Below are 27,202 nucleotides of genomic sequence, written 5' to 3'. Positions count from 1 at the left end.
CATCAGGCATGGTGTGGTCTGCCAAGGTCTGTGCTGCCTGCTGCACGGAAACGGGGTAAACCAGCTGCCTCGTTTTGAAGGGGTTAGGTTATGCAAGGTCACCAGCAGTGTCTGCTGATTACACAGTTCAAGTCTGGGAAGGACTGAATCCAGCCCAAGAGTTGGGTTCTATTTTCCGCTCTGGCTCTAAGCATCTCAGTTTACCTATCTAGGGTGCGGGAACCTGCTCTTTCAATTCACCTCTGTGATCATCCCAATAAGTTATGGGTACAATGAGCGCTTTATATAAAACAAAAAGTGCTGGAACAAAATAATGGGGGAGGCAGCAATTCTGGCAAGGTGTGTCCAAGGTACGCCCTCCAGGGAGCATTTCTTAAACTGGATGTGCACTGAGGTCTCCTGGGGATGTTGGTGATATGCATATCCCGATTCGTGGGTCTGCAGTGAGGCCTGGGATTGGTGATGCCAGCGAGCTTCCTGGGGATGCCATGCAGCAGGTCCGCGGACCACACGGAAGCAAGGGTCTAGAAGGGCCACGTCTGTTTGTGGTAGGGGAGGGACTAGTGGAGGGAGGGAGGGAGCGGATGGGGAGACTGGAATTAAGGACGGAGGAAGGGAAACCGCTAGCAGAGAGTCCGAGCCGCGAGGAGAGGATGCTAGGAGGAAGGGGACGCATCGCGCCGGCTGGAGGATGCGCAGAGCGAGGCGCGCGGCGGCGGGCACCGGCGGCTGCGCGGCCGCGCGGGCTGCGGGCGGGGGCGGGCGCGTGCTGACGGCGGCGGTAGCCGTAGCGGCGCAGTGCTCGTCCGGCGCCCGCGGCGCCCCCGCTACGGCCCCGAACGGCCTGGCTGCGGGATCGGTGCGCAGCGATGGCACGACCGCCCCGGCAGCGCCCGGGGGCCTGGGTGCCGCTGCTCTTGCTGCTGCTGGCGGGGCCCACCACTTGCGCCGCCAGCCCCGCAGACGACGGCGCGGGCCCCGGGGGCCGGGGACCCCGGGGCCGCGGGCGGGGGGACACGGGCGCCGACGAGTCGGTGCCGCGCCACGACTCCTCCTATGGCACCTTCGCCGGGGAGTTCTACGACCTGCGCTACCTGTCCGAGGAGGGTGAGACTGCGAGAGGGCGAGGGGCTGCGGGAGGGAGACGCGGGGTGGGGGTGGGGGTGGGGGACCGAGGCGGCCGGAGGGGCGGTTTGGTAAGGAGACCGATGGATGTAGCCCTGGCACTGCGGGACTGGAATCGGGAGCGCCCTGCTCAGACCCCCGCCGGCCTGCAGGAGGCACCCGGAGAGTTGTCAGCGCCTTCCACCCGCCGCCCGCTTTACAGGTAGGGAGACTGAGGCCAGGAGAATGAGGTGGTCAGCCGAGCCCTGAGAGGCTGAGGACAGGTGGGGCTGAGCCTGGGCTCCCCCAGTTCTTGGCTCGGGCCTCCACTCTCCCTGTCCGGGGTTGGGGTAACGGGTGGTAGGGGAGGAGGCCTCCATCTGGCCTGGGGTGTGTGAGATCAGGGGAGCTGGTGGGAATTAGAAATCACAATTTAAAGTGATGTTGTCTTATTTTCTCCCTGACTGTATTGACCTAAATTTGCAGAGACTAGCGCCCCAACCTCTCAGCGTTCTGTTCCTGCTGACTGCCGTGCCATTCTAGCTCGGGCCTATTTCTGTCCCGACTTCCATCCCAGTTCTTTTCTGTTAGCACACGTGTTAGGGTTCCCCGCTGTGAGCCACCATTGTTGGGGGCTGCTGGGCCAGAGACTAGGGGTTTTTCAGCTCCAGACCTCCCTGTGGAGTTGCTTTAGTGAGCACAAAAGCCAAGCTGATTCTGTGTAGAAGGAATAGAAACTGGCCTCTTCTCCAGTTTGGAAAGTAATGATTTTCCTATTTTTATGCTAAGAGGAATATGCAAGAATTAAATTGGGGTTGAACTATTCTTGCAACTGATAGGAGGCTGTGTATATTTGTTATGAAGGATTCGTTTTAGCTACATACAACAAGCACACATTAATAGCTTAAATAAGATAGAAGTTTCTCTGTCATGTAAAGAAATCTAAAAGTAGGCAGTCTGGGCTGGTATTGGAGGTTCCATCCTCATCAGAGACCTTGGATCCTGGCCTTCTGCTTCTTCACAAATCTTAGCCTGAAACCTCATAGTCCAAAATGGCTGCTTGATCTCCAGCCACTACACTCACAGTCCAGACAGTGGGAAAGAGAAAGTGGGAAGTAGGTCACTAACTATTTTATAAGGAGATTACTCAGAAGTCCCATAGAACAATTATACTTCATTGGCCACAACGTGGCCACATGTAAATGCAAAGGAGACTGGGAAAGGTAGCCTTTTAGCTGAGAGGCAATATGTCCAGTTTTTTAAAGAATTGGAATTATTGTATTGAAATGGAAAGGTTGGATTTGGGGGAATATATTAATTGGGTAGAGGTTCAAGTGCTGAAACAGACACCCCTACCTATAGTGGCTTAAATAAAGCACTTTATTTTTTTCTCACATGAATCTGACCGGTCTGGGCAGTTGGCACAGCTCTGTTCCACGAGGTCGGGACAGCTCTGTTCCACCATCCAGTAAAGTGTCATCCTCATCGGTGTGGTGGAAGATAGGTTGCTTGAATGTCCTTGTTCAAGCTTGAGGAAAGAGGAAATGTAAGACAGACCATTACCTTTTAGGCTGGTTGCACAGGTCACTGCTCTTCGTATTCCTTTGGCAAGAACATAGTGACATGACCTAGCTGCAAGAGAGGCTGGGGAATGTAGTCTTCTAGCCAGGCAGCCATGTGGTTGGGTAGGAGGAGGGACGGGGGAGGGGGAGGAGAGGGAGAAGCAGAAGCAGCGGTATCACTCTGGAAATGATCAAACATTTCAAAGCCCATCTGTTTCTGAAAGTATCTAATACATATTTATTCTGTTCGTAGTCAGCCCAGCATGCTGCCAGGTGACTCCCACACGGCACCTGAGAGCTCATATTCTCATTGGGCACATGTCCCTAACAGAGGAGATCAAGGTCAGATGCTCTATGTCCCTTGGTATATACAGAGAGAATGAAGTTAGTTGTAGAGTCCAGATGGTTTTATGAACATGGACGTCTGGTGGCTGCAGCCATAAGGAAGGCTTTATAGAGTTGAGCTAGGAAGTATGAAAGCCTTTGATGAGCCAGAAGAGGGAGGACATTTAGGTGAGGTGACCCCACAGGGCAAAAGGGCAGGCAAGGTGTGTACAAATCCCTGGTTTGTCTGCTTACCCTTCTCACCGGTCCTGCACAGGCAGCCTGAGGCTCAACTCTGACCCCCAGAAATCCATGATAGTTCCAGCCTGCTCAGTGGAGGAAGCCTCAGCTCGTTTATCTGGAATGTTCTCTTTGGACCAACTTCCTTTTACAGTCCTCTCTTACTCCTCCCCTTCGCAAATCTCTTCTCTCCAGCACTTTCACTATCTTCAAGTGCAGATCCTACATCCAGCTGGTGGGTGCTAGTGGGGAGGTTTGAGCTTCTCAGGGGCAGCACCTCCACTAGATAACCCTGGGCCTGGGTTTTAGCCCTATGGATCTTCAATAGAGATTTTCTCCAGATCCTTAGAAATAGTCAATGACAATGCCTTAAAGGGTACTGGCAGAGCGAGAGAAGCGGACCAGGCAAATGTCCCAGGTGGATGTTCTAACCCAGAAAGTGAAGGGAAAGGGGACGTCAGGGTGTAGTGTCCAAAGCCTTGGTGAGGCCCAATAGTGTGACGGCTTGAAATAGTTGATGGATTCAGGAGATGAGAGGTGAATTTTCTTGAGATAAATTCAATGGAGAAGGAGGGACCCAGATTAATTTTGAAGGAAGTGGCAAGCGAAGAGGTAGAAATAGTGCCTTTAAACTACTCTTTCTTCTTCTTTTTAAGACTGTATTTTTATTTATTTGATGGAGAAAGGGAGTACAAGCAGGGGGTATGGCAGGCAGAGAGAGAAACAGCCTCCTTGCTGAGCAGGGAGCCCAATGTAGGGCTCCATCCTAGGACCCTGGGATCATGACCTGAGCTGAAGGCAGACCCTTGACTGACTGAGCCACCCAGGTAGAAAGAATTACTCTTTCTACCAGTACAAATGAGGTTGTCTTTTCCTAGTGATTAGAATAAATGTTTCTTCTATGCAGGGGACCCTCTTTTCAGATTCAAAGTAGCCAACTAACTGAATTTCCAATGAAAAGATGGCCTGGTAGTATGTAAATCCAAAAAAGGGAATTAGACTAATGGAGATGGAGAATTCACTGAAAAGCCCACTGGAAAATTCACTGGAAAGCCCACTGACCATCACCCACCCTGTCTAGAAACCATTTCTCCAGTGTCCTGATAGCCCAAGACCTCTAAAACCAGAGCTGAAACCTGGCTAATTTGGTATCTTTAAGTACCCCCTAAACACGTTCATTTTTAAAAATTTATTTTATGTTTTGGTTTAATTATGCTATTTGGAGAGAATGTGCAGGGTGGGGGGGAGGGGCGGAGGGAGAGAGAGAGATTCAGTAAGCAGTTTCCACGCCCAGCAAGGAGCCCATTGCAGGGCTCCATCTCGTGACCCTGAGATCATGACCTGAGCCCAAATCAAGAGATGAACACCCGACTGACTAACCCACCCAGGCACCACTTAACTATGCTAGATTTCAGAATTCTTAGGGATTCCCACTCTTTAAGCCTATACAACTCATCCGTACATTCCTAACACCTCTTTCAGGGAACCTTCCTGATTGTCTCTTTCTCCCCATCCCCTGCCACTAAGTCAGTGCAGAAAACTGTCCCACGGAAAAATCTTAGCGAAAGCCACACAGCTAGAAAGTAGCAGGGAACTACGTAGATTTGTTCATTCCCTTTATGGATAAGATGGTACAGGGTGTCCAGCTCTTTGGAATAGAGGGTCCCTGTTGATCTGTACTCTGAAATACAGTGGCATGGGCTGAATGGGCTGTATTTGTGGGCAGACTTGAGGAAAGGGGCTTGGAATCAATGGCGTAGGCAGTTAGTGGGGAACTGCTGTTTTCTACCTGGTGGAGTGCCAAGGCAAAAGCTTGTGTGGAGCTTTCTATATTTTACATTCTCTAAATCTCCTCGACCTGTGTACTTCATTCTATGACCCTGATAAGCAGAAGCAACGATTCAGGTAGTTTAGAAAGAGAAAGAGGCTGGTGCAGTTGTTCTCAGATTTGAACAGACAGCTGCTGGTTAAAACTTCAAGGAATCAAGACTAAATTAATACCTGAGGGCTGTGAGCCAAGCAGTCAATTAGAAGCAATAAATAGCAAACCAGAAGCCATTAACCACCCAGCGGAGGATGGCAAAGCAGGCTCAAGGGATTTCAGAAAAGGAACAGAGAGTATCTGGGAATTAGACAAGAAAGGAAACCACAGATAGTCAGCAATTGATGGATATTTGGGTTATTTCCCATTTTTGGCTATTATGAATAATGCTGCCATGAACATCTCTGTACAAGTCTTTGTATGAATATATGTTTTTCTAGCCCTCTTGAGAGGAATATTTACATAGCAAATTGGAAAGAATCAATAGATCCATAATCAGGTGAATGCCTTATAGTTACCATAGACAAGATCGACATAAGTAAACCAAAAGCTCTCTTCTTTTTTAGTGAAAAATAAGCTAGATGATGTCAAAACAAGATATCTAAAATAGCAACAAAAATCTGTATATATTTCCAAATTTTGCCTACTAAAGAATGCCCTGGTCCTGTGTGGAGAAACCATTTTTTAACTATTAAGTGATATGAAAACTATGAATAAATGGGAAATATATCACGATCTTGGAAGGGGTGACTTGGCATTACAAAGATGTCAGCTCTCCCCCCTCCCCATTCATCTGTTCATTTACCACAGTTCCATACAGGAGCCCAGCAGTATTTGGGGAGAGAACTTGACAAATTAGTATCCATCCTTTGCATGGAAGAACCAAGTTCTGTGAATTGCTGAGATATGTTACAAAGCCTGGCAATTCATACACTGATCCTGGCTCAGGAACCACTAAATAAACCAGAGAACAAAGCAGAGAGTCCAGAAATAGACCTATGTTCCTCTGAGAACCAGTAAATTATTGAGTTGTTCTCATAAATTGCTAGGGAAAAGATAAGTTATTTGAGTAAATGGCAGTGAGAAAAATTGAGTCAATGTAGTGAGAAAAATAGAGCTGTTTTCTTCACATTGTATTAAAAAAAATAAATTCCAAATGGGTCCAGTCTAGATGTGAAACGTTAATAAATAAACGTGCAGGGAAAGATCTTCAGGTCCTTGGAATGCAGATTTATCTCTGGGACCAGACTCTAAAAACACAAAACAAAGGAAGAAAAATGATCTCCCCAACATCATCACATTTAAAGATTTTGTTTTCCAAGGAAGGATATCCGAGAAAAAAGGCAAGATGAGGAGTAGACCAGAAGGGGGGAGAAATGTAGCGTGTGAAACCAACAGTGAACCAACAGTGAATTAGTATCAGAAATGTGCATAAACTCCCGTGAGAAAGACCAAAAACCAAGTTTAAAAAAAAAGTTCAACGATTGTTTGTATACACACCATAGAAAAGGAAACCCAAGTGCCTAATACAGATACGAGATATTTAGCTGCACTAGTATTTGGGGAAATACAAATTAAAATACTGAGAATGTGGGATACTATCAGGTACAGGCAAGACTGGAGGGAAAATTGGAACCTCGGGCTCTGGGGGTGGGATGATAGACCCTTCCCCTCTGACCTCACCGAGCCTCCTGGAATGAATGGTGTGACCTAGCTCTAGCTCTCTGGGGTTTACTGAAACAAAACAAAAACCTCTTGCATAATATGTCCATAAGAAGCCTATGTAAGGCAGTTCTTCTCATCATTATTAAAAAAATTTTTTTGATGAATCAAACATTGAAGGTACTTCAAACATTAAGGCAATTGAGAGGTTATTTCCTTTTCTTTTTTTTCTTTTTTAAATATTTTATTTATTTATTTGACAGGCAGAGATCACAAGTAGGCAGAGTGGCAGGCTCCTTGCTGAGCAGAGAGCCCTATGCGGGGCTTGATCCCAGGACCCTGGGATCATGACCTGAGCCGAAGGCAGAGGCTTTAACCTGCTGAGCCACCCAGGCACCCTGAGAGGTTATTTCAAAAAAATCTGGTTATATGCATATCTGAAAATGCTCTTCAGTCAGGAATAATAACAGGTCTCACGTTTATATATAGGGATAGATTTCCAAAGGAAAGTAATAAGTAGGAGAAGCTGTACCACACAGTATCGCTTATGCAGATTGAAAGCATGCATAAGGCTCCCACTTTTCAAGAGCACACGCTTATAAAAATCAACATAGGGATGGTGACTGGTGAGTCAGGGTGGGCCCTTGCTAGTCTGCTCTGCTTGGGTGCTTCTGGATATCTCCTACATGGCCTGGAATGGTCAGGGCCTCGCCTTCTGTGGGCAGTGTGGCACGGTGGTGTTGGTAGCTCGGTAAAAAATTGGGCGTGGAGCCTCCACGGTAGATCCAGGTTCTGCTAAAGGCACTTTGGTGATTATTTTATAAGGGAATCATGCAAGACTTTCAGGATGTTGTTTTTGGGAACATGAAAGGGTTTTTGCAGTAAGGCGGGACCTCACCCTCGGCAGGCAGAGTTCCCTGATCTCTGAGGAGCAGGAACAGATGAGACGTTTACCTCCCAACCCCCCTTTCAGTATAGCACAGTAAAATACTGCTTTTCTAAGATGTATGCGTCAGAGTGCTCATTCTGTTAAAACGTGCAGGCTTTGCAGAAGGTTACATAGGAAATACTCTAGACCAGGAGGAAAGTGGGCTTAGGAACGGATTAGGGGGAAATAGAAGATGGGCTTTGCATAGACTGTTAGGACTGTCCCAGGCCAAGCCAACAAATGTCATCGGTTTCATTTGCTGCACCTACAGACTTAAAAATCAAAATTGTGCCATCAAGATAATGTGCCAGTCCAGTTGTACAAAGCCTGTCAAAAACCCTGTTGAACGACACTCTCTCGCTCGTTACCAAGAGAATGGATGATAAGGTACAGCCTGCAAATCCATTGTGTTGGTATTTAAGGATTAATCCATTCAGTCTCTATCCATCAAGATCTGATCAGAAAGACAGAAACCAGTTCTAAGCTTTTTTGTTGTTGTTCCTAAAGAGGATGACCAGCCCCAGGAGCTAAGTAGGTGCTGGGGGACTGGAGAAGCAAAACGGGGCACAGAGATAGGAATGGTTGGAAGCAGCTAGTGCCCCTGGGACTGGGTGGTGGGATGTGTCAGGGCACAGAGAAGGGCTTGAGGCAGTGAGAATCTAGAAGCTCAGCCAAGAGACCCCCTCAAAGCCCCCCAAACTGCAGCCCATCCTCTGAGAATGGTGCTCTCTGCCCAGCTGCTGCCGGTTCCTTTGAGGGCATGACAGGCTGGTTAGGAGAGTCTAGAAAGCAAGCTGGAAGCTGGAACCAACTTGCCACAGCAAGGATGAAGCAGGATCACTGAGGAGTGGAGTGGTGGGCAGCAATCCAGTTGGAAATGATGAGGGAACAAAAGGCAAGCTGAGGACAAAGCAGAAGCTGCCCCCCCCCCCGCCATGGCATACATGGACATTCCTGGCACTCAGGCACTCCTGGCTGCCCTATAGGGAAAACAGTTCATCTGTAGAGATCACAATCCTGTAAGACATGAGTCTCCCTCAGTTTACAAATGTCTTAGGAATCTAGAAGAACAAAGCATTTCTCTGAATAACCTCGCTTCCAGAAGGAAATGTAGACACAGTTAAATGTTTATAATCTTGACAGATACTTGAAGTGGGGAGAGTGTAATGTTCCTCCAGGAACTTCCCAACTATGAACATAGTTGGGAGAAACAACCTTCATAGAGGGAAAAACAACCTTAACGTGAAAAACGGCAAGGCTCCTGGTATCCTGTGAGTTGTCTTTAACATACGAAAATCCTTTTGAAACCCCTTTTGCCTTACTACCCCCAATCCCATAGTGTATAATCAGCCGCCCTTCACGACCCCGGGGCAGCAGCTCTTCCTGCCCACAGGTCCTGTCCCCGCACTTTAATAAACCACTATTTTGCACCTAAGATGTCTCAGGAATTCTTCCTTGGTCACTGGATCTGGACTCCACCCCACAGAACCTCACCTGTATTCTAAAACCCCATCAGGAAGGAATGGTCTTCCCTTCTTCCTGCCTCCTAACCTTTGTCCAATGTTTCCTTTTGGCAGAGCCTAGCCAGTTGGCAAAGGAGAAATGTGGTTTGTGGAGTGCTCAGCCCATCATAGAGTTGGCGATAGAAGGCTGGGTTGTAGCTCACGGACGACAGCTTAAATACTGGCACATGGGCCAAACTAAATTTGTGCCAAATAGATCATTTAAATTCAGGGGGGAAATGGTAATGTTGCTGCATTTAATATTATTCTGCCAACCCCAATTAGTAGAGTGAAATTAATTTCTGGTGCTAATAACCCAGAGCTAGCGCGGACCCCACACACCAAAGGGGGGTGGTCCATAACACGACCGCTCTCACTGTAGATGAACTGGCTGTGAATCCTGGGGCTACCCTCAGCCCCCCTCAGGTTCTGTAATATTCACTTGATTATTTCACAGAGTTCAGGAAGGCCCTGTACTTCCTATAAAGGATATAATTCAGGAACAGCTGGTGAAGACACACATGAGGGAAGTCTGGGGATCCCCCAAATGAGAGTTCCTATATCCTCTCCTCATGGAATCAGACCTTGTCACCCTCCCTAGTATTAGTTTGTTCACCAACCAGGAAGCGGGATTGAGCTTGTGTCCGGAGTTGTTATTGGGGTCTCATTATATAGGCATTACTGATTTAATCACTGACTACATAATTAAATATAGTCCCCAGGGGCTGGCTGACAGTCCCAAACCTCTAGTCATGGTTGGTTTTTCTGGGGGCCATCCCCTTCCCGAGCCCTCTCATCTCTTAGCATAAAATCCAGTGTGAGCCCAAGGGGCTCATGAGTAACAAAGACAGTCGCGCTGGTAAATTCCAAGCCTCTCACCCAGGGACCATGGACAAAAACCAGTCAAATTCTTGATTATACAACATCTTACAAAACCAGAGAAAAAGATATGCCCCAAAAGCATTTGGCAAAACAAGTTCTCACTCCAAGTTTTAGAATTGTAAAAGAGAATAGGAAATTAGCACTAGAAAACCCCTAAGAAGCCATTTGCTAACACTAAAAGGTAGTTTGGTTTGTTAATAAATGAGTTTTGTTCCAAAGCTTGCTTGTATTTAGAGCTTAGAAACCCGTTCTTCTAGAGATTATCTTACCCAACAGTTATTAGTTCTCAGTCCAGTTTACAAAAGTTAATAGTAATAGTAACCCAATAGTAATAATAACTGGCATTTATTGAGATGGAAATCTGCTGTATGCCAGTGTATGTGTTCTAGGTGCTAGGAAGTGGTAAAGATATCAGAAGAAGATGGGGAAACTGAGAAGCAGCATTGTAAGAGACTGTCTGTTTCAGTTACCTACAGAATTTTTTAAAAATTTATTTATGGTGCCCTGGGTGGCTCAGTGGGTTAAGCATTTGTCTTCAGCTCGGGTCATGATCCCAGCGTCCTGGGATCCACTGCCATGTCGGGCTCCCTACTTAAAGATGGCAAAAAGCTACTAGTGCTGTATTTTAGCGTGTGATCAAGATCTAGGGTAGTAGAAATGAACTGTCCAAAGTGTACAGATGTGTGCCAGGAAAGTGTGGCTTAGCGGCTCTTTTTAAAAGTACAATCTAGTGTGATATGGGAAGCAAAGGCAAAAGAAAAATTAAAGTTTCCTTAAGTTACTTGTTTCTTTTCTTTTCTTTTTTTTTAAAGATTTTATTTATTTATTTGACAGAGAGAGATCACAAGTAGGCAGAGAGGCAGGCAGAGAGGCAGGCAGAGAAAGAGGAGGAAGCGGGCTCCCTGCCGAGCAGAGAGCCCAATGTGGGACTCGATCCCAGGACCCTGAGATCATGACCTGAGCCAAAGGCAGTGGCTTAACCCACTGAGCTACCCAGGTGCCCCAGTTACTTGTTTCTTTACTTAAGTTTCTTTAGTACCTTACTAAGGGCAAAGGTACTCTTAGCCCAACCCCTAGGATCCTGTAGTCTACTTTGACATATAAAAATTCCTTTGGAAACTTCCTTTATCTCTGCCCACAAATGTATATATTGGCAATCATCCCCTAAGCATATGACCCACTGATAATACATCTGAAGGGTCTTATGACTGAGTTTTTACTGAACAGTAATAAATGACCTTTTCCTAACAAAGCTGGAAAGGTCCTCAAGGCCCTGGAAACCTTGTTTCCAAAATACCTGGGAGGCTTGTACTTTCCCTAACTCTCTCCCAACTTGAAAGGCTATAATGGGCCTCTCCTCAGGACCCCAGTACAGCTCCTTCTGCTCACAGCTCCTGGGCAGGATCCCTTATATTTATTTACATTGCCTAGTAGCTGTGGGTGATTTTATTTATTCATTTGACAATCATGTAATCCAGTGCCAAGCACTATGCTGGACAGAGAGCCCAAGATGACCCCATGTGGTTCCCATATGCATGGAGTTAATAGCTGAGGAGAAGAAATCTTGCTGTCACAGACCGAAAGCATAGTGCAGGCCTACCCTTCAGTGTGTGGTTGAATGCATTAGGACGTTAAACGATCTTACGAGAAAGAGACTCAGTTGTTAGAAACAATGTGTTTGAAGAATTTAGTGAGCCAGGAAAATGTCCTATAAACTTCGTGAGAGATGGGAGTTCAGAGAAAGGGGGAAATCCTATTATCCTGTATAGGTATAAATGGAAAACCTCTACTATCAAATATACAAATATTTCATTGTTGACTTTTTTTCCTTTTAGAGCATGGCTATTGTATGAACACTGTGATGTTCACACTCCCAGGGATGGTGGCGAGCCCATGGTTTTATGAAATTAGGCCACCTCTCTGCCTCATGTTCCCTGCCTGTATAATGAGGGAAAGGCCACATAATGCTCAGTTCACATGTAAGACTGGCTCAAAGACATGTGCCCTACACCCTCCCCTCCTCAAGAGGGTGATTAGGCTTACATGAAGCCCTTTTCTGAGGACCTAAACGTTTCTAGACACACGTGATAGAAAATAGTCAAATACTGAAAAGAAAAATTTCTCCTTGGAAAAGCTGTCACTGGATTTTCTAACCATTGTTTATTCTCACCGTCTAGGTTACCCTTTCCCTACTGCTCCTCCTGTGGATCCATTTGCCAAAATCAAAGTGGATGACTGTGGAAAAACTAAGGGATGCTTTAGGTTGGTAGATCTGCAAGTTGGATAACTTTAAGGCTAAGGCACTGATTTACTTCTCGAGGTAGTATTTCCGATGTGTACAACTTGCTCTAATCAAGGGCCTACAGCCCCCTCAGAGTGTCTGAAGGGGTGTGGCCTGCTTCCAATGGCCACCCCAGTCTCCAATCTTAGAGGCCACAAGCTCTCAAAGGCTCTTTGGCACTGGAATGTCCTTCTCTGGTTTTTCATATATGACCATACTGCCGTTGGCCCAGGTGTCTACTCCTGATCAGTTGGCTGTATGAAAAAGAATCACGTGATGTGGGCTGTGTCTTAGTAGCAGGGCTGTGAGTGGGACAGACCATGATAGATACGTCTGAGACCAAATTTCTTTTCAAATAGTCATGACTTAGGGGTATCTGGATGATACTCTCTCATCATGAGCACTGATGATTGTAGTGAGTTTGGTTTGTCAGGTTTAGGGAGTCCCCACGTGATTACTAGTCATGCTCTATCAAGACATGATGGCCCAGAACTAGCAAACACTGATATAGATGGTGAGCCTCCCGTCCAGACAGCCCCACTTTGTTGGAAAAGCCACCTCCTCTTTGAAACTGTTATTTCCTAAACTAAATTGTCCTTGAGTAAAGGTTGTGATGCCCATTGCACTGAAAGTTCTGAATTTTTTTTCTTTTGCTCAGTGCTCAAGGTCTAAGGAGAAAAAAATTAAATAAAGGGGTTTTGATTTCTCTTTGGATTACAAGGGTATTTCTAAGGAATTTTCTTTAAAGATTTTATTTATTTATTTTTGAGAGACAGAGAGAGAGAGGGCACAAGCAGGTGGAGGGGCAGAGGAAGAGGGAGAAGCAGATTCACCGCTGGTCAAGGAGTCTGCCGTGGGGCTCGATCCCAGGACTCTGAGATCATAACCTGAGCCAAAATCATATGCTTGACTGACTGAGCCACCCAGACACCCCTCTAAGGAATTTTTAAGAATCCGTATAATACTATTATTGAGGAAACGGGCCAGCAATGTTAACTCTGGTGACTGGGGGACGTTTTCTAGAAGGGAAGGAATTTTGGTACCTGCTGTCTTTGGGGTGGTTCGTTTTCTGGCCCATTCAATCCTCTAACTTTCTTTACAACCATTCAACATTTTCACCCTCTTCTACAATGTCCTCAGCTCACATCTCTTCCCAGACATTCAGGGTCCCTGCCAGCCTGCTGGCATGTTCCTTGCCTCCCTTCTCAGTCAGTACTTGGCAGCCTTGTGCCCTGTTCCTTCAGGTACCTTCCGCCCGAGTTTCCCTTGTCCCACCCATTGCTACAGTTTTCTGTTCTTCTGAAAATGGCATGAAGCAATGTCCCTCTCACTGGGGCTTTCTGATTCTTAAAGGATCCACAAGTCCCCTGGATGAAAATTTAAATTTGTGTTTCCATTGCAATCATGCCCCTTAAAATGATGAATGTATGCATAATCGGATTATGTGGATAACCAGTTTATACTGCTCAGTACTCTGGTGTCCTGATTTGTAATTGTACGATAGCCCGATAGAGCCAAGGCAGATTTTATAAATAAATGAGGCATTCATGCTCAGGGAATACCAAATGAGGTATTCATTTGAGGTATGTATGAGTGGTTTTTTTTTTTTTAAGATTTTATTTATTTATTTGAAAGACAGAGGTCACAAATAGGCAGAGAGGCAGGCAGAGAGAGAGAGGAGGAAGCAGGCTCCCCGCTGAGCAGAGAGCCCGATGTGGGGCTCGATCCCAGGACCCTGGGATCATGACCCGAGCCAAAGGCAGAGGCCTAAACCACTGAGCCACCCAGGTGCCCCTATGTATGAGTGTTTTGCAGCCATTCAAACAGATAAAAGCGGAGGAAAGTAGAATCATGTATAGTAGTAAAGAACGTGTTTAACCAAGAGACCCTGCGCGGTATAGTGAGATATGGCCTGTGTAGGTAAGCAAAATCTACCTTCAGTAAGACTACACCATCCATTACCTGAATGCTCAGAATTTACACGTTCCTGGGTCTGTAGTTTGATTTATATTTAATCTGTAAGTTTTTGTTAATTTAGTTTATGAAAACTTGTAAGTGAAAAAGAACTGGTATATATTTAATTCACAAAGACAGTTTATTAACTCTGAGAATTTCTTCCCCTGAAAGGGATTCAGAAAGAACTCAGTCCTAACGAATATCTGAGAAACTCTAATATAATGTTGAGAACTCTGGCTGGGAGTGGATGCCCAGGTTCAAGTTCTCTTGCAGCTACTGACTCACTATGCAAGCCAGCCCCTTCCCATCTCTGGTCCTCAGCTTCTATGTAGGTAAAAAGGAGCAGATATTTTCCAAGATCTCTCCCAAGTGAAACTGGTTTTCAGATTCCTAGTAGAAAGGATCTCATTCATTTGGTAATCTTGCTTCACTCTGCCTGATACATTGTTGCCTTCTTAATGTTTTGCAAGTAAGAAGATGAAGCAGCGGTGCTCTGTTTTGTTCTATCCTATAGATACGGCAAGCCGGGCTGTAACGCAGAGACCTGTGACTACTTCCTCAGCTACCGGATGATAGGGGCCGATGTGGAATTTGAGCTGAGTGCTGACACAGATGGTTGGGTGGCAGTTGGATTCTCTTCAGACAAGAAAATGGTAAGACGCAAATCAAGATTAAAGATGATTTTTTCCCCCTTAGTTCTCTGTGCTACTTTAGATTTTGGAGAACAGGCATGGTTTCTCTCAGCCACCGTGCCATGGTGAAATATGTGCATCTCCAACATTTGATTTTCTTTTTCAAAGCAAGGGAAATAAATTGATAAAAGCAGTATACCAATTATATTGGTTATGGCTCTCTGATTGCAAGTGAAAAAAAAAAATTCAAGCTAGCTTAAAAAGAAAAGGAAGGGCTGGTTACAGAAATATGAGTTATCGTGTGGTACCTGCATTTGTTAGTTATTTGGGCAGTAATGCTGCAAGAAGAGCCTCCAAACCACGTGGTTTAGAAGCATTTATTTCTTGTTTACGTGTGTGGCCCTTGGTTAGGGTTCAGCTGGGCTTGACCCCAGCACCTGAGTTGGATTTGGGTTTTCTGTCATCATTCTGGAACTACCAAGGCATGTCATTCTCATGGCAGAGACAGAAGGGCAAGAGACCTCCAAGCCTATTTCAAACCCTTGTTCATGTCACATCTGCTAACATTTCATTGCCCAAAGTGAGTAATACAGCCAAGCCCAGAATGAAAGGATTGGGAAGTTCACTGTCCTGCCCAAGAGGCCCTGTGAAGGGGCAGGTATGTAATAGTACTACTGGGGAATGAAGACTCGAACGCAACAATTCAGTCTTCCACAGTACACCTCTGGACCTCAGAGAGACCAGGAACCCAGAGCAGGACCAGGCGGAGCATGTGGACCCCAGGCAGCTGTCCATCTCTTACCTCTGCTTCTCTCTGTGTCTCAGCTGTCTTCTTCCCTCTTCCCTGTGTGATACCATCATTTGCCATCTCACTGTGCCAGGGTGCTTCCCAGACAGCCAGACTTTCTTGGGCCCCTGCACTTTTTTCCTTTTTTTAAGATTTTATTTATTTATTTGACAGACAGAGATCACAAGTAGGCAGAGTGGCAGGCAGAGAGAGAGGGGCTGGGGGGGAAGCAGGCTCCCCGCTGAGCAGAGAGCCTGATGCGGGCCCCTGTACACTTGCACAGGCTGCTGCTCCACCATGAGGAGCCTCCCTCTCTTCCTCTGGCCTGCCCTGAGGTTCCCATAAGGAGAGGAGGCCGGCTCAGATCAGCTTACAGCAGTGGGCGTGGCGAGAAGTGCTCAGATTTGGGATATGCTTTGAAGGTAGTGCTGACAGTGTTCACTGGTGGATCTGGGAGAGGTTGTAAGTGGGTATTAAGTAGAGACTGGGGGATCAGGCTAAGCAGTTAGAGCTCTGGGGGATTTGCTCTTGGAAAGGTCACCAGAACAATGAGCTTCTACCAAAGCCAGTACTGGCAGTAAGACAGTGGGCCTACCTGGTAAGACTGCATGGATATGAATCTGCATGTCTCGTCTCCTACTTTAGGGTCAGTGAGAGAAACAGCAGGTGTGTGCCATCCCAGAAGCTGGCTTGCAATGCAAATGACTATTTCCTGTCCTAGATGCATTTGTGTTCATGGTGCAGCTGTTAAGATTAAGGTGCTCAGGGGCCCCTGGGTGGTTCAGTGGGTTAAGCCTCTGCCTTCTGCTCGAGTCATGATCTCAGGGTCCTGGGATCGAGCCCCGCATCGGGCTCTCTGCTCAGCGGGGAGCCTGTTTTCTCCTCTCTCTGCCTGCCTCTCTGCCTACTTGTGATCTCTGTCTGTAAAATAAATAAATAAAATCTTAAAAAAAAAAACAAAAAAACAGATTAGGTTACTCCTAGGAGGGAGGTTGAGTAAGGGGCATTCGAATTTTATGTTTGACATTTTTTGAAAAAGATATATTTATTTGAGAGAGCATGAGTGGGGAGGGGTGAGAGAGAGTGAGAATCCTCAGGCAGACTCCCTGCTGCGCACAGACCCTGACTCAGGGCTTGATCCCAGGCCCCTGAGGTCATGACCTGAGCCAAAACCAAGAGTTGGTGGCTTAACCGACTGTGCCACCCAGGTGCCCCTATGTTTGACATTTTGCTATCTGAAGGCCTTTAACAGGTAAGTCTCTCTTTTCTTCTCCTTTTATTCCAAGCACAGATGAAATTTTTTTTCAAAACCTGATGTAAGGGAAAAGCAAAATGGAACCTCTTTTTAATAACCTTAAACTTTTTTTGAAATGGTACATTATAGGTTTTTTTTTTTTTAATGAGACTATTTTTAGAGCAGTTTTGGGTTCACAGCAAAATTGAAGAAAGGCACAGAAAATTTTCTGCCCCTCATACCCCATATACCCCATATACCCCTGCCCTCACACATTCCTAGCTTTTCTCATTATCAGGACCCCCTACGGAGTAAATGTACATAAATGTAAAATCTATCATTTTAACCATTTAAAAATGTACACCTCAGTGACATTAACTATGTTCACATGTGCAACCATCACCGCTGTCCACGTCCAGAACTTTTTTTTTCCACAAATGATGACGTTTTGCCACATGTGCTTTATTTCTCTCCCCTGATGCTGCTCCTGTTACTTGCTATTATTTTTATTATTTCCTGGAAGCTTTGGAGAGTCAATCTATTCGTTAAAGTCAGGAAGTTTAACATTAACATGATAGGATGATCAAACATCGTGCCCATTTTCTGGTGTTGCCCATATAAAACTACCTTTTATAGACATTCTTATTTTATGATTTGGGATTCTGTCTAGGAATATTACTAGTTGTCATGAATGCTTTGTCTTTTTTATTGAAATTGTTTCTTTACCGTGTGTGTGTGTGTGTGTGTGTGTGTGCGCGTTTGTGTGCATGTGTGTGTGTGGTCTTTCATGACATTGGCTCCTTTGAAGATCACAAGTATGTCTTGGAATACTTTTTGTAATGATTTTTTGTAGAATGACTCTCAGTTGGGTTTGTTTCTTCATGATTAGGTTCGGTGTGCATCTTCAGCAGGAGGACTAAATCGCTGTATTTATTTATTTGACAGAGAGATCACAAGTAGGTGGAGAGGCAGGCAGAGAAAGAGGAGGAAGCAGGCTCCCCACTGAGCAGAGAGCCCAATGCGGGACCCTGAGCCAAAGGCAGCGGCTTAACCCACTGTGCCACCCAGGCACCCTGGTTAAAGCTTTTTTAATAAAAATAATTTGGGGAGGTGAGATTTCAAATTACAGAGATAATGAGGCAGAGATATCTGAGTGAAATTTCTTTCTAGCAGAGAAGTTTGTAAAAGACGCACCTTTGACTCCTTCCTTTATCGTTTCCATGCAGGGTGGTGATGACGTCATGGCCTGTGTCCACGATGACAATGGCAGGGTCCGCATACAGCATTTCTATAATGTTGGCCAGTGGGCCAAGGAGATCCAGAGAAATCCTGCCAGAGATGAAGAAGGAGTCTTTGAGAACAATCGGGTCACCTGCAGATTTAAACGCCCCGTGAACGTTCCCAGAGACGAGACAATTGTCGATCTGCATTTGAGTTGGTATTATCTGTTTGCCTGGGGTCCAGCCATTCAGGGTAAGCTTACATTTTGGCATCTGGATTAAACTCCAGACACTGCCTTGCTGGCATTCATTATTTATTGGACAAGAGAGTGAGAAGCCCTTTGGAGAGAGTAAAAGAAAAAGGAGAAAGGATCCTGCTTTTAGGAAGTTGTAATGGACTTGTTACACACATGGACATACAAATGGACAAGTAATTACGTGTACACAGCTGGCACAGTACAAGACAGTCTATGACGAGCGCTGTGCTTAATGGAATGGATCACGGGTCTGTTAATGTGGGGGTGCGCGTTGTATTAAATTCTCACAACATTCTCATTTACTCCTCACCACATCCTTAAGCGGTATAGGTATTACCTTCCTCATTTTAGAGAGTTTCAGGAACTTGCTCAAGGCTATACAACCAATGAATGGAAGAACTAAAATTCAGTCCTAGGTCTGACTCCAAAGTCAGTGAGTATTCTTAGCGCTTATACGCTAAGAATAAAAAATATTGAAAATAAATAAATAAGGGGCGCTTGGGTGGTTCAGTTGGTGAAACATCTGCCTTCGGTTCTGGTCATGTTCCCAGGTTCCTGGGATTGAGCTCCGCACTGGGCTCCTTGCTCAGCTGAAGCCTGCTTCTCCCTCTCCCTCTGCCTGCTGCTCCCCCTGCTTGTGCTTTCTCTCTCTCTCTCTCAAATAAATAAATAAAATCTTAAAAAAAAATAAAAATAAATATAAAAAATATTGAACAGGAAAGGACATCTGGAGACTTCTGTAGAGACTGACACCAACCATCCCATTAGTGTTCACTTTATGACTATTCTGGTAGTCACAAATCTACCAAATTATCGTATAATTTAGCCCATCTCCTCAAATTTTAACATGTACAGGAATTACCTGGCAATATTCAAATGCAGTTTCAGTAGGTCTGGGGCGGAACCTGAGACACTGCATTTCTAACCAGCTTCCCAGTGAATGCTGCATCATTGGGACCTCACTTTGAGTGGCAAGGCTCTTCAGCAGATCCCCCACAAAGACCCAAGGATATCATGAGACCTTTGGGAGGTTGCCAAAATCAAGTTACACAGCATTCCTCTTGGCTGATCAAGCCTAACGGCCTAAGAATGGAAGTGAGTTGTTCATGGTCCTTGTAGGAGTTTCCATTGATTGGTCTGGAGATTTTATACCTTCTTTGCCTATTTCTTTTTCTTTTTTTTTCATTTGGAGAGAGAGAGAGAGAGAGCGCATGAGCGGGTGAGAACCCAAGCAAGGGGAAGGCTCAGAGGGAGAGAGAGAAGCAGACTCTCTGCTGAGCAGGGAGTCCTATCTGGGACTCCATCCCAGGACCCCGAGATCATGACCTGAGCTGACGGCAGATGCTGAATGGACTAAGCCATCCAGGCGCCCCCATTTTTTTTTTTTTTTTTTTTTTGCCCATTTCTAATTGGAAAACATTTGTTGGCCTCCAGATTTCTGACATCTTTCCATTTTGCTTATTTCCCAGGATCCCAACAATGGATCTGCAGTTAAATCTCTGAGTACTTTTCAGTACTCACAGAAATAAATTATATCTCAGGCTGGAGAAATGAACCTATTTAAAATCATGAGATTTGGAGCCTAAAACTTTTAGAATTGAGTGTGTGTTTTCCCCATTGGTTGCTATACCCAGCTCTCATCTAAATTCTTAATTCCCAATTTCTTGGTGTTTAAAATGGAGATGATGAGAATACCAACTTCAAAGGATCGTTGTAAGCATGAAATGAAAACGAGTATTTGAAGTTCCTTTACAAATTGGGGAATGCCGTACTTGGGAAAGTCATCGTCTGACATAAATGGAATAACAAGCCTAACATTCCAGACCCTCCTCAAGTCTGTCCCACTTTGCCTAATCAGCCCTCCAGGACTCTAGGTGTTCTCATTGTCCCCAAACAGAGCAGCCTATTCCTACCCCATATACAGGCTCGTGCACCCGTTACTGATTCAATCCCTCTCTATTGATCAAATCCTAACCGATCTCGTTTTTGTTTTTTTTTTTAAAGTGCAGGGTGTTCTGTTGAATCTTTTTTTTTTTTTTAAGATTTTATTTATTTATTTGACAGATAGAGATCAAAAGTAGGCATAGAGGCAGGCAGAGACAGAGAGAGGAAGGGAAGCAGGCTCCCTGCTGATCAGAGAGCCTGATGTGGGGCTTGATTCTGGGACCCTGGATCAGGACCTGAGCCAAAGGCCGAGGCTTTAACCCGCTGAGCCACCCAGGCGCCCCCTATCTGTTCTCTTAAAGTTTCTTAAAGGGACTATAGTTTAAGCTTAAAGGGGATGTGGGATTAGGTTTCCCTTAAGGGAAGTGGAGCTCTATGGATAAGACTAGGAGTCCATGTACATGACCAGTGAGGGAGGTTAGGTTAGATAGGAGAGGGGCATGTGTTTGTGTCTGTTGAAAGAAAAATCTCTACCAACCTGAGTTTGACTTGTGCTAACAGGAGCCAGCACAGAGGTTGGAGCAGGGAATTAACATGTCCAGTTTGGTAGGGCTTCCTTAGCAGATAGGACTTTAAAGAACACTCACTCTGAGCCCTCTTTCCAAGGAGACCTTTGCACTGAACTCACACTCCTATAGTCCCCCTAACCCAATTTCCATGTGGCTTATTCAGGAGGTCAGGCACTTTGAATCAACTTCAGCTTTTTAAGCATCCCATGTACACAGCCTTTCCCTCTTTACATGTCTCATCAGGTTAAAAAAAAAAAGTCTATTGTCCAAACACTTGTTTGGTGTCTTAATTCTCCTGCTACCTCCCTCTGCCTCTCAGCCATACAGATGTGTGCACCGCACACCTGCACACTCTCTGGTTCAGCCTGGGCCGACCACCACTTCATTACCCACAGACAGGGACAGAGACCTCCATCTAGAAGGAGAGCGTGATCAGGAGTGGTTGATGACCCATAGAGGAAAGGTACATTTGAGGGGGAGAAATTGTAGCTCTTGCTTTCTGAAATCAACATAGTTTTCCGTTTGGAATTAGTGAGATGAAACTCATTAGAGACCTTGAAAGTGGGCGTTCATATGATATGAAGAACCAACAATGTGGGGTGAAGTGGAGAGATCCGTAATGTTCTTCTGGTAGTGGGTGTCTGCATCCATGAGAACCAGTCTTTAGGGGGCAAATTTAGGTAATTTCGATGTTCCTTCTATTCCTATTTAGGTACAGTTGCAAAGAATTCTTTGATAGCTCTAATACCTGATTCCAGATCTTTATAATCCTGGCTTATGGATTCAATGCTAAAGACTTGTCTGGTCTTTCTGTTGTTTGCATATGTCATTTTAAATCTCTTTTCTTTCTTTCTTTTCTTTTTTTACTGACCCCTTCCTCTTTCTTCCTTAAAGGCTCTATCACCCGACACGACATAGACTCACCACCGACTTCAGAACGTGTTGTCAGTATTTACAAGTATGAAGACATTTTTATGCCATCAGCTGCCTATCAAACCTTCTCCTCTCCGTTTTGTTTGCTTCTCATTGTTGCCCTGACCTTCTACTTATTGATGGGAACCCCTTAACTACAGCTGCAAAGCCAACATATTAAATAGATTAGAAAGTCTTTAGTATAAATATATTTTTAAAGAATATGCAGTATCATTTTAGCTTTTCTTATTTAAAAAAAAAAGACTCCTATGATTTCAGTTTTTTGGAAGAAAGAGCAAGCTGCTTTTCTAATCAAAGAGGATTGTTTAATATTGATCCCATACTTTTGGAAAGTACTTACAATTTTTTCTAAGCACTTTCACATGTGTTTTTTTATTTGAGCTTCATAACATCTCTGAGTTGGCTTGATGAAAATTGTTAGGGCCATCTTACTGAATCGGCTTTGAAGTTGAGGAAGCTGCCTTTTTTGGTGACCTGTGTGCCATGTGGCCTTGGCTACTTGGTCAGATAACACATAATAAGGTAGAGAAAGAGCTCAGCACACGGATTCTAAACGACCTTTATTCTTCCAACTACAGCTCAGGAGAGTTACTTGGAGCATTACTAAAGAGAACTTTACTGGGTGGCCCTTAGTCGGGAGAAGTTTCAAATTTCCATAATACGTTTGGATATTTACACAGCTGATGGGGAGAATGGGAAAATTTTACAATGATAAGAAAATGGTCTGTACTTACTGGAAATGTCTTCTCCGTCAGTGAGTAGTTATGAGAAAATATTTTTTTATTGCTGTTTGGAAAGGTTAGAAACAGAACTGTGAGTGTTCCTGGAGATGTAAAACTCTATTAATGATTAAAAAAAAAATAAGGGCATTCTTAGTGGTTAGAATTTAGACTCTTCTATCACTGTATTTTATAAATTAAACAGTTCATGTATGGTTACAGCTAATTCTGTTGTCAGAGTCAACATCTACTGAGTATGGTTAAATATGTATTATAATATACAAATCATCCTAATAAAAGTTTAAGGCATTTTGAAAATAAATTAACATTTTTGGAGATTGTGGAGATTTGGAATAGAAACTTTTTAAAGATGACATTTCTTTTTTAAATCAGAAAATGGGAGATGACTCCTAGAGTGAATTCACCTAGAGTTTCTGTTCAGCGTGTTCAGACGTATAGACTGGACCAGCAGTCAGCAGAAGTTATCCTAATGCCTTGACTTAATGCATTCCCTTTTTTCAAAGGAACTCAAATGTTCCTTTGTTGCAAATGTCTGTTCAGAGGAGAAGAGTCTATGGTATCGTTGAGTAGCTGATGGATTTCTACTGACGAGTTTTGCAGTCCTCTGGCTTGTCCCCCTGCTTGTTGCTTTACAGCTGGATTTGTGGATTTTGTGATTAAACAAGACTGGAGACTGATTTCTAATGCAGTCCTTGGAATTCACCATCAGGGTGAAAGTCCGCTTGGAGAGAGGGGTACCTTTCAAATTGTGGAACTGTATAAAAATAAGGAAAATATTGAGATTTTGTGACATACAGTCTACCAAGTGATGTCAGAGAAAGAATCCTCATTGCAGATGGGGAGAGGTTAAATGACATTCGGTGAGCAGAAGAGCTGGGTAGGATTCAAACTCAGGTCATCTAGTTCAAGTCTGTGGCTCCACCTCACTGCCATCGCCTTGGAATGGAGCCCTCGGGTCCACACTGAGAGTGGCCATTGCACACCTTCTAAGCTATTGTGCTTGTTCAGTAGTGAGGATAGAGCATGTGCAGGCACCCACTTTGTAAATAAGAAGGCAAATATTTTTCTACTTTACTCTCTGATGTATATAGTATTTTAGCTACACACAGGTTAAGACGAAAGAGAGATGGGCCAACCTCTGGAGCAGGCAGGGAAGGACTACCCTAACTGACTTTCCCTCTTTTGCATTTCAGGTCAAGCTAATATTTCATGAATTGCTTCCACTTTGATAACCAGTCTTGCATATGCATGCTTAGAACTTTCTCTGACTTCTCATTGCCATTAGGGTAACACGCAGTCCATTTTGATTACCCCCAAAGTCATCTCTTGCCACCACTCCTCACTTGCTTCATCCATGCAACACAGCTGCTCTCAGTTCCCCTCTCATGGTGTCGCCTGTGCCCAGAAGTCTCCTACTTCCTGTGCTTGCTGAATTCCTGCCTATCTTTCAGGTCACAGCTTTAGTATTTCTTCCTCCAGTCCCCTGGACTCGACAGGTGTAGTTCCCCACCACGTGCTCCCACATCACACTGGGCTTCCCCATCCTGCTGTCCATCACACTTTACTGCAGTCGCTTGCTTGCCCTGCCTTGCCAGTTCCCCGATGCAGGGACCACGACAACCGTGAGTTGTAACAGACACCGCTACGCTGTTGGCACTCGGCAAACACTTGTTGGACAGAAAAAGCAAATAAAACTGTACTTCCATGGCAAGTCGCTTTGGTTCAGAAGCTTGTATTTCATCCACGAAGCCAGAAGGGCCAACATTTTTATTTTCTTCCTCCTGTGATCCAACCATAAGCCATTTCTTGAGCAAACCCTGAACTTTCAAAACACAGATAGAAAGTTGGTGCCATTGTGCCCTGCAGTGAACCTTAATTGGTATTTTGAACAATAATTATTGTTCGCAAATAAGAATTGACAAGCCAGGTCTGCACAACAGCATTTGACTGTCATTTCGGAAGATCATTAGTTTGCAGGCACACTGAAATTAGAATTCTGCAGATTTCAACTTCATTTATTCTTACCTAATATGAGAATAAATTTCTGTTCTATCTCTGTATTCCCATTTTCCAACATAGTACTTGTAACAGGGGAGATGCCTAACCCATACACACACACACACACATACATACGTACATATGTGTGTGTGTGTATATATATATATATATATATATATATATATATATACACACATTTAATAAAATGCCCAAGTAGAACCATAATAACAGCTAAATGTATTGAGTGCTGTTCTAAGCCCTTTATGTGGATTTATCCATTTAATCCTCATAATCCCCACAGGAAGTAGATTCTGTTATTAAACCAATTTTACAGATGAAGAAACTGAGGCTAGTCATTTGGCACAGATGACCAATGCTGGCCGTTGAATCTACGCACTTCTTTTACAAAGGGGCAGCTGATGCCCACATAGGTGAGAGGAATTCCTGCACATTCATGTCCTTACGCACACTCATTAAGTTGTTTATTAAATGGAACCCACTAAGCACACTCAAATTAGATGCTTTTCTCCCCTTTACTGATTTACAATAAAATAAGAGGACTTTTAGAGTTCTGTTTAGGGAAAGAGGTACATTTTTCTTTCTTATAAAAAACATCTAGACTCTTTATCAGCCATTTTAGTACTTTTAATAGTTTTTTTTTTTTAAATACACAGATTGGATAATAATGGAAGAATGTATTTGTCTTAGTTACTTTTTAGAAGTGATTTGCCGAAAGCCCCAGGTCTTCTCATTTGGAACCCAATGTCCTCTCATTGCTCCGCTGTGGTCACAAAGCTGAATTTATAACCATGATTTCAGACAAAATGCAGGAGCCGTATTTAATGATCTTAAGCTGGCTTTTGTCATTAAGGACACCAGAAAGATTTGACAGCTCAGGGATGGATTTTTCATCCCAGATGGTTCTTACTACAACTGCTGTAATTAAGTTTCCTGTCTATATTCTGGATTTTGTGCTTCCAAGATGTTACCACAGAGGTTGTGTGTCATTCTCAGGCCTAGGCTGAGGTCTGCAAACCTTTTCGGTAAAGGGCCAGATGGGAGAGAGTTTTAGGCTCTGCGGTCTCTGTTTCAGCTGCTCGGTTCTGCTGCAGTAAATCCAAAACTGGGTAAGCAGCACTTTTAATTTCTTTAAGCTGTGGCAATCATGAAGGACTTTCACTGCTGAACTTCTCTTCATGGTGGGGATTTCAGTGTTTCCTAGTAATTCACTTCCCTGTAGATTCCTTTTTAAGCATTATCTAAATCTGTTATGCCCAAGGGAGAGTTTTACACACGTGATTATGGCACCTTGCTTGTGTATCCTAGTGGGAAAATGTTTGAGAATCCCTTCCCTAGGCTAGATGCTGAGATGTGTATAGTTGGTTGTATATAATTGTAGTGTATATCTTTGTTCTCTAAACAACTGGTTATGTTTCGCGGACAGTTGATTATTCTCAGTGTGTGTGTGTGTATATATATATGTTTGTACATACATGACGAGGTCTGCGTGTGTTTGTACATAAATGCCTGTAGACACATGCCATACCCACGTGAAGGTCTTTGTCAGGATTGTTCCTGTTCCTGATCTCTTGAATCCTCTAAACCGTAAGAGATACATCTTTGTGCCTATTACAGGCAAAACTACCTTTGAGTTTATAGGAATTTCGTTTGTAGAAAGGATTCCTTTAGGAAGCCTTCCCTCCTCCACTCAACCAGATAATGAGTTGTTAAGAATGTACAAAGTATCATTGTTGAGTTTGACTTGGCTATATTTTTAGTTAAGAAACTAAGGCTGACGTTAACTAAATGGCATGTTGATAGAAGCTATACATATTTTGTATTTAGATTCCTTATCTGGATATTTAGTTATTTCAAGTTGGACTTCCCTGTTTTCATATTTAATCAACAACCTGATTGTAAAACAACCTGCTGTTTTCGCAAAAATAGTGGCTATGCTAGTGCGATTTTAAGTATGTCTGCAGACTGAACATTGAAGTGAATCATCAAGCTCTTTGAGATTTTTCTCTTAAAATGGACTGATGCTTGCTGTTAGGCAAATAGCTGTTGAGTTCCATCCTTCTGGAGGGTAAGTGATGCTCTAGGGTGGACTCTCAGCGGTGGCTGCTGCGTCCACCTGGGTCACAAGAGTCTGGTTCCACTTCATCACGTGCAATGTCCCGGCCACCTGGATGAGCAAATGCAGCTTCTCCACATGCCTTATTCCCACAGACACGTTGATATGCTGGAACAATCTGGCTCCAGGAGTATTAATATACTTTTTTGAGACTGTCTACAAAATACTATTTTGTAAAAACGATGCCTTTACATAGACACTGATGGGTTATATTTGTTTTATAATAATTGTGTACCTAATGTTCAACTGCAATTGATTTTGAGACTTATGTATATTTATAAGCCTGTCCTCTGTGAATTTTTACTCTAAGATATGATACCTTACTAATAAAGACATGGATTTCTATTTATGTAAAATAATTGTAGCAATATTCCTAGATGCTACCTAAATGATTGTTCTGTCCATTTGCCATCACAAATCCTTTTATGTTTAGAGAATTATGTTACAATTAGAATATGTTAACTAGATATAAACTTTAAAGTATAAATTCTCAACATGGTTTGAAATTCTTCTTCCTGTTGGTACAATTAAAGTTAGTTTATAATTCCTTA

General features: G+C 44.1%; 1 protein-coding gene across 2 annotated transcripts; it reads left to right on the top strand.

Annotated features, from left to right (window-relative positions):
• Positions 1-676: 676 nt before the first annotated feature.
• FRRS1L (ferric chelate reductase 1 like) lies at positions 677-27,202 on the top strand. Of its 2 annotated transcripts, XM_045081670.1 has the most exons (5): positions 754-1,107; positions 12,204-12,288; positions 14,778-14,916; positions 18,143-18,389; positions 21,741-27,202. In XM_045081670.1, the coding sequence occupies exons 1-5, from the start codon at positions 870-872 to the stop codon at positions 21,911-21,913; spliced, it is 882 nt and encodes a 293-aa protein (XP_044937605.1). In that variant the 5' UTR covers positions 754-869; the 3' UTR covers positions 21,914-27,202. The 2 variants fall into 2 exon arrangements, with proteins under 2 accessions (XP_044937604.1, XP_044937605.1); XM_045081669.1 differs by lacking the exon at positions 12,204-12,288 and having other exon boundaries at positions 677-1,107.

Source organism: Mustela putorius, unplaced genomic scaffold (genome assembly GCF_011764305.1).
Source record: "Mustela putorius furo isolate JIRA1106 unplaced genomic scaffold, ASM1176430v1.1 tig00000580_pilon_pilon_pilon, whole genome shotgun sequence".
NCBI lineage: Eukaryota > Metazoa > Chordata > Mammalia > Carnivora > Mustelidae > Mustela > Mustela putorius.
The sequence above is the reverse complement of the archived record's forward strand: the minus strand, read 5'-3'. Positions and strand labels throughout refer to the sequence as shown.

What these genes read in the sequence shown, in the direction of transcription:
- FRRS1L (XM_045081669.1), top strand. Translation starts at nt 692, where the DNA reads ATGCGCAGAGCGAGGCGCGCGGCGGCGGGCACCGGCGGCTGCGCGGCC. An exon ending in GCGCTACCTGTCCGAGGAGG is followed by an intron (nt 1,108 to 14,777) that starts GTGAGACTGCGA and finishes TCTATCCTATAG; the next exon opens with ATACGGCAAGCCGGGCTGTA. An exon ending in TCTCTTCAGACAAGAAAATG is followed by an intron (nt 14,917 to 18,142) that starts GTAAGACGCAAA and finishes GTTTCCATGCAG; the next exon opens with GGTGGTGATGACGTCATGGC.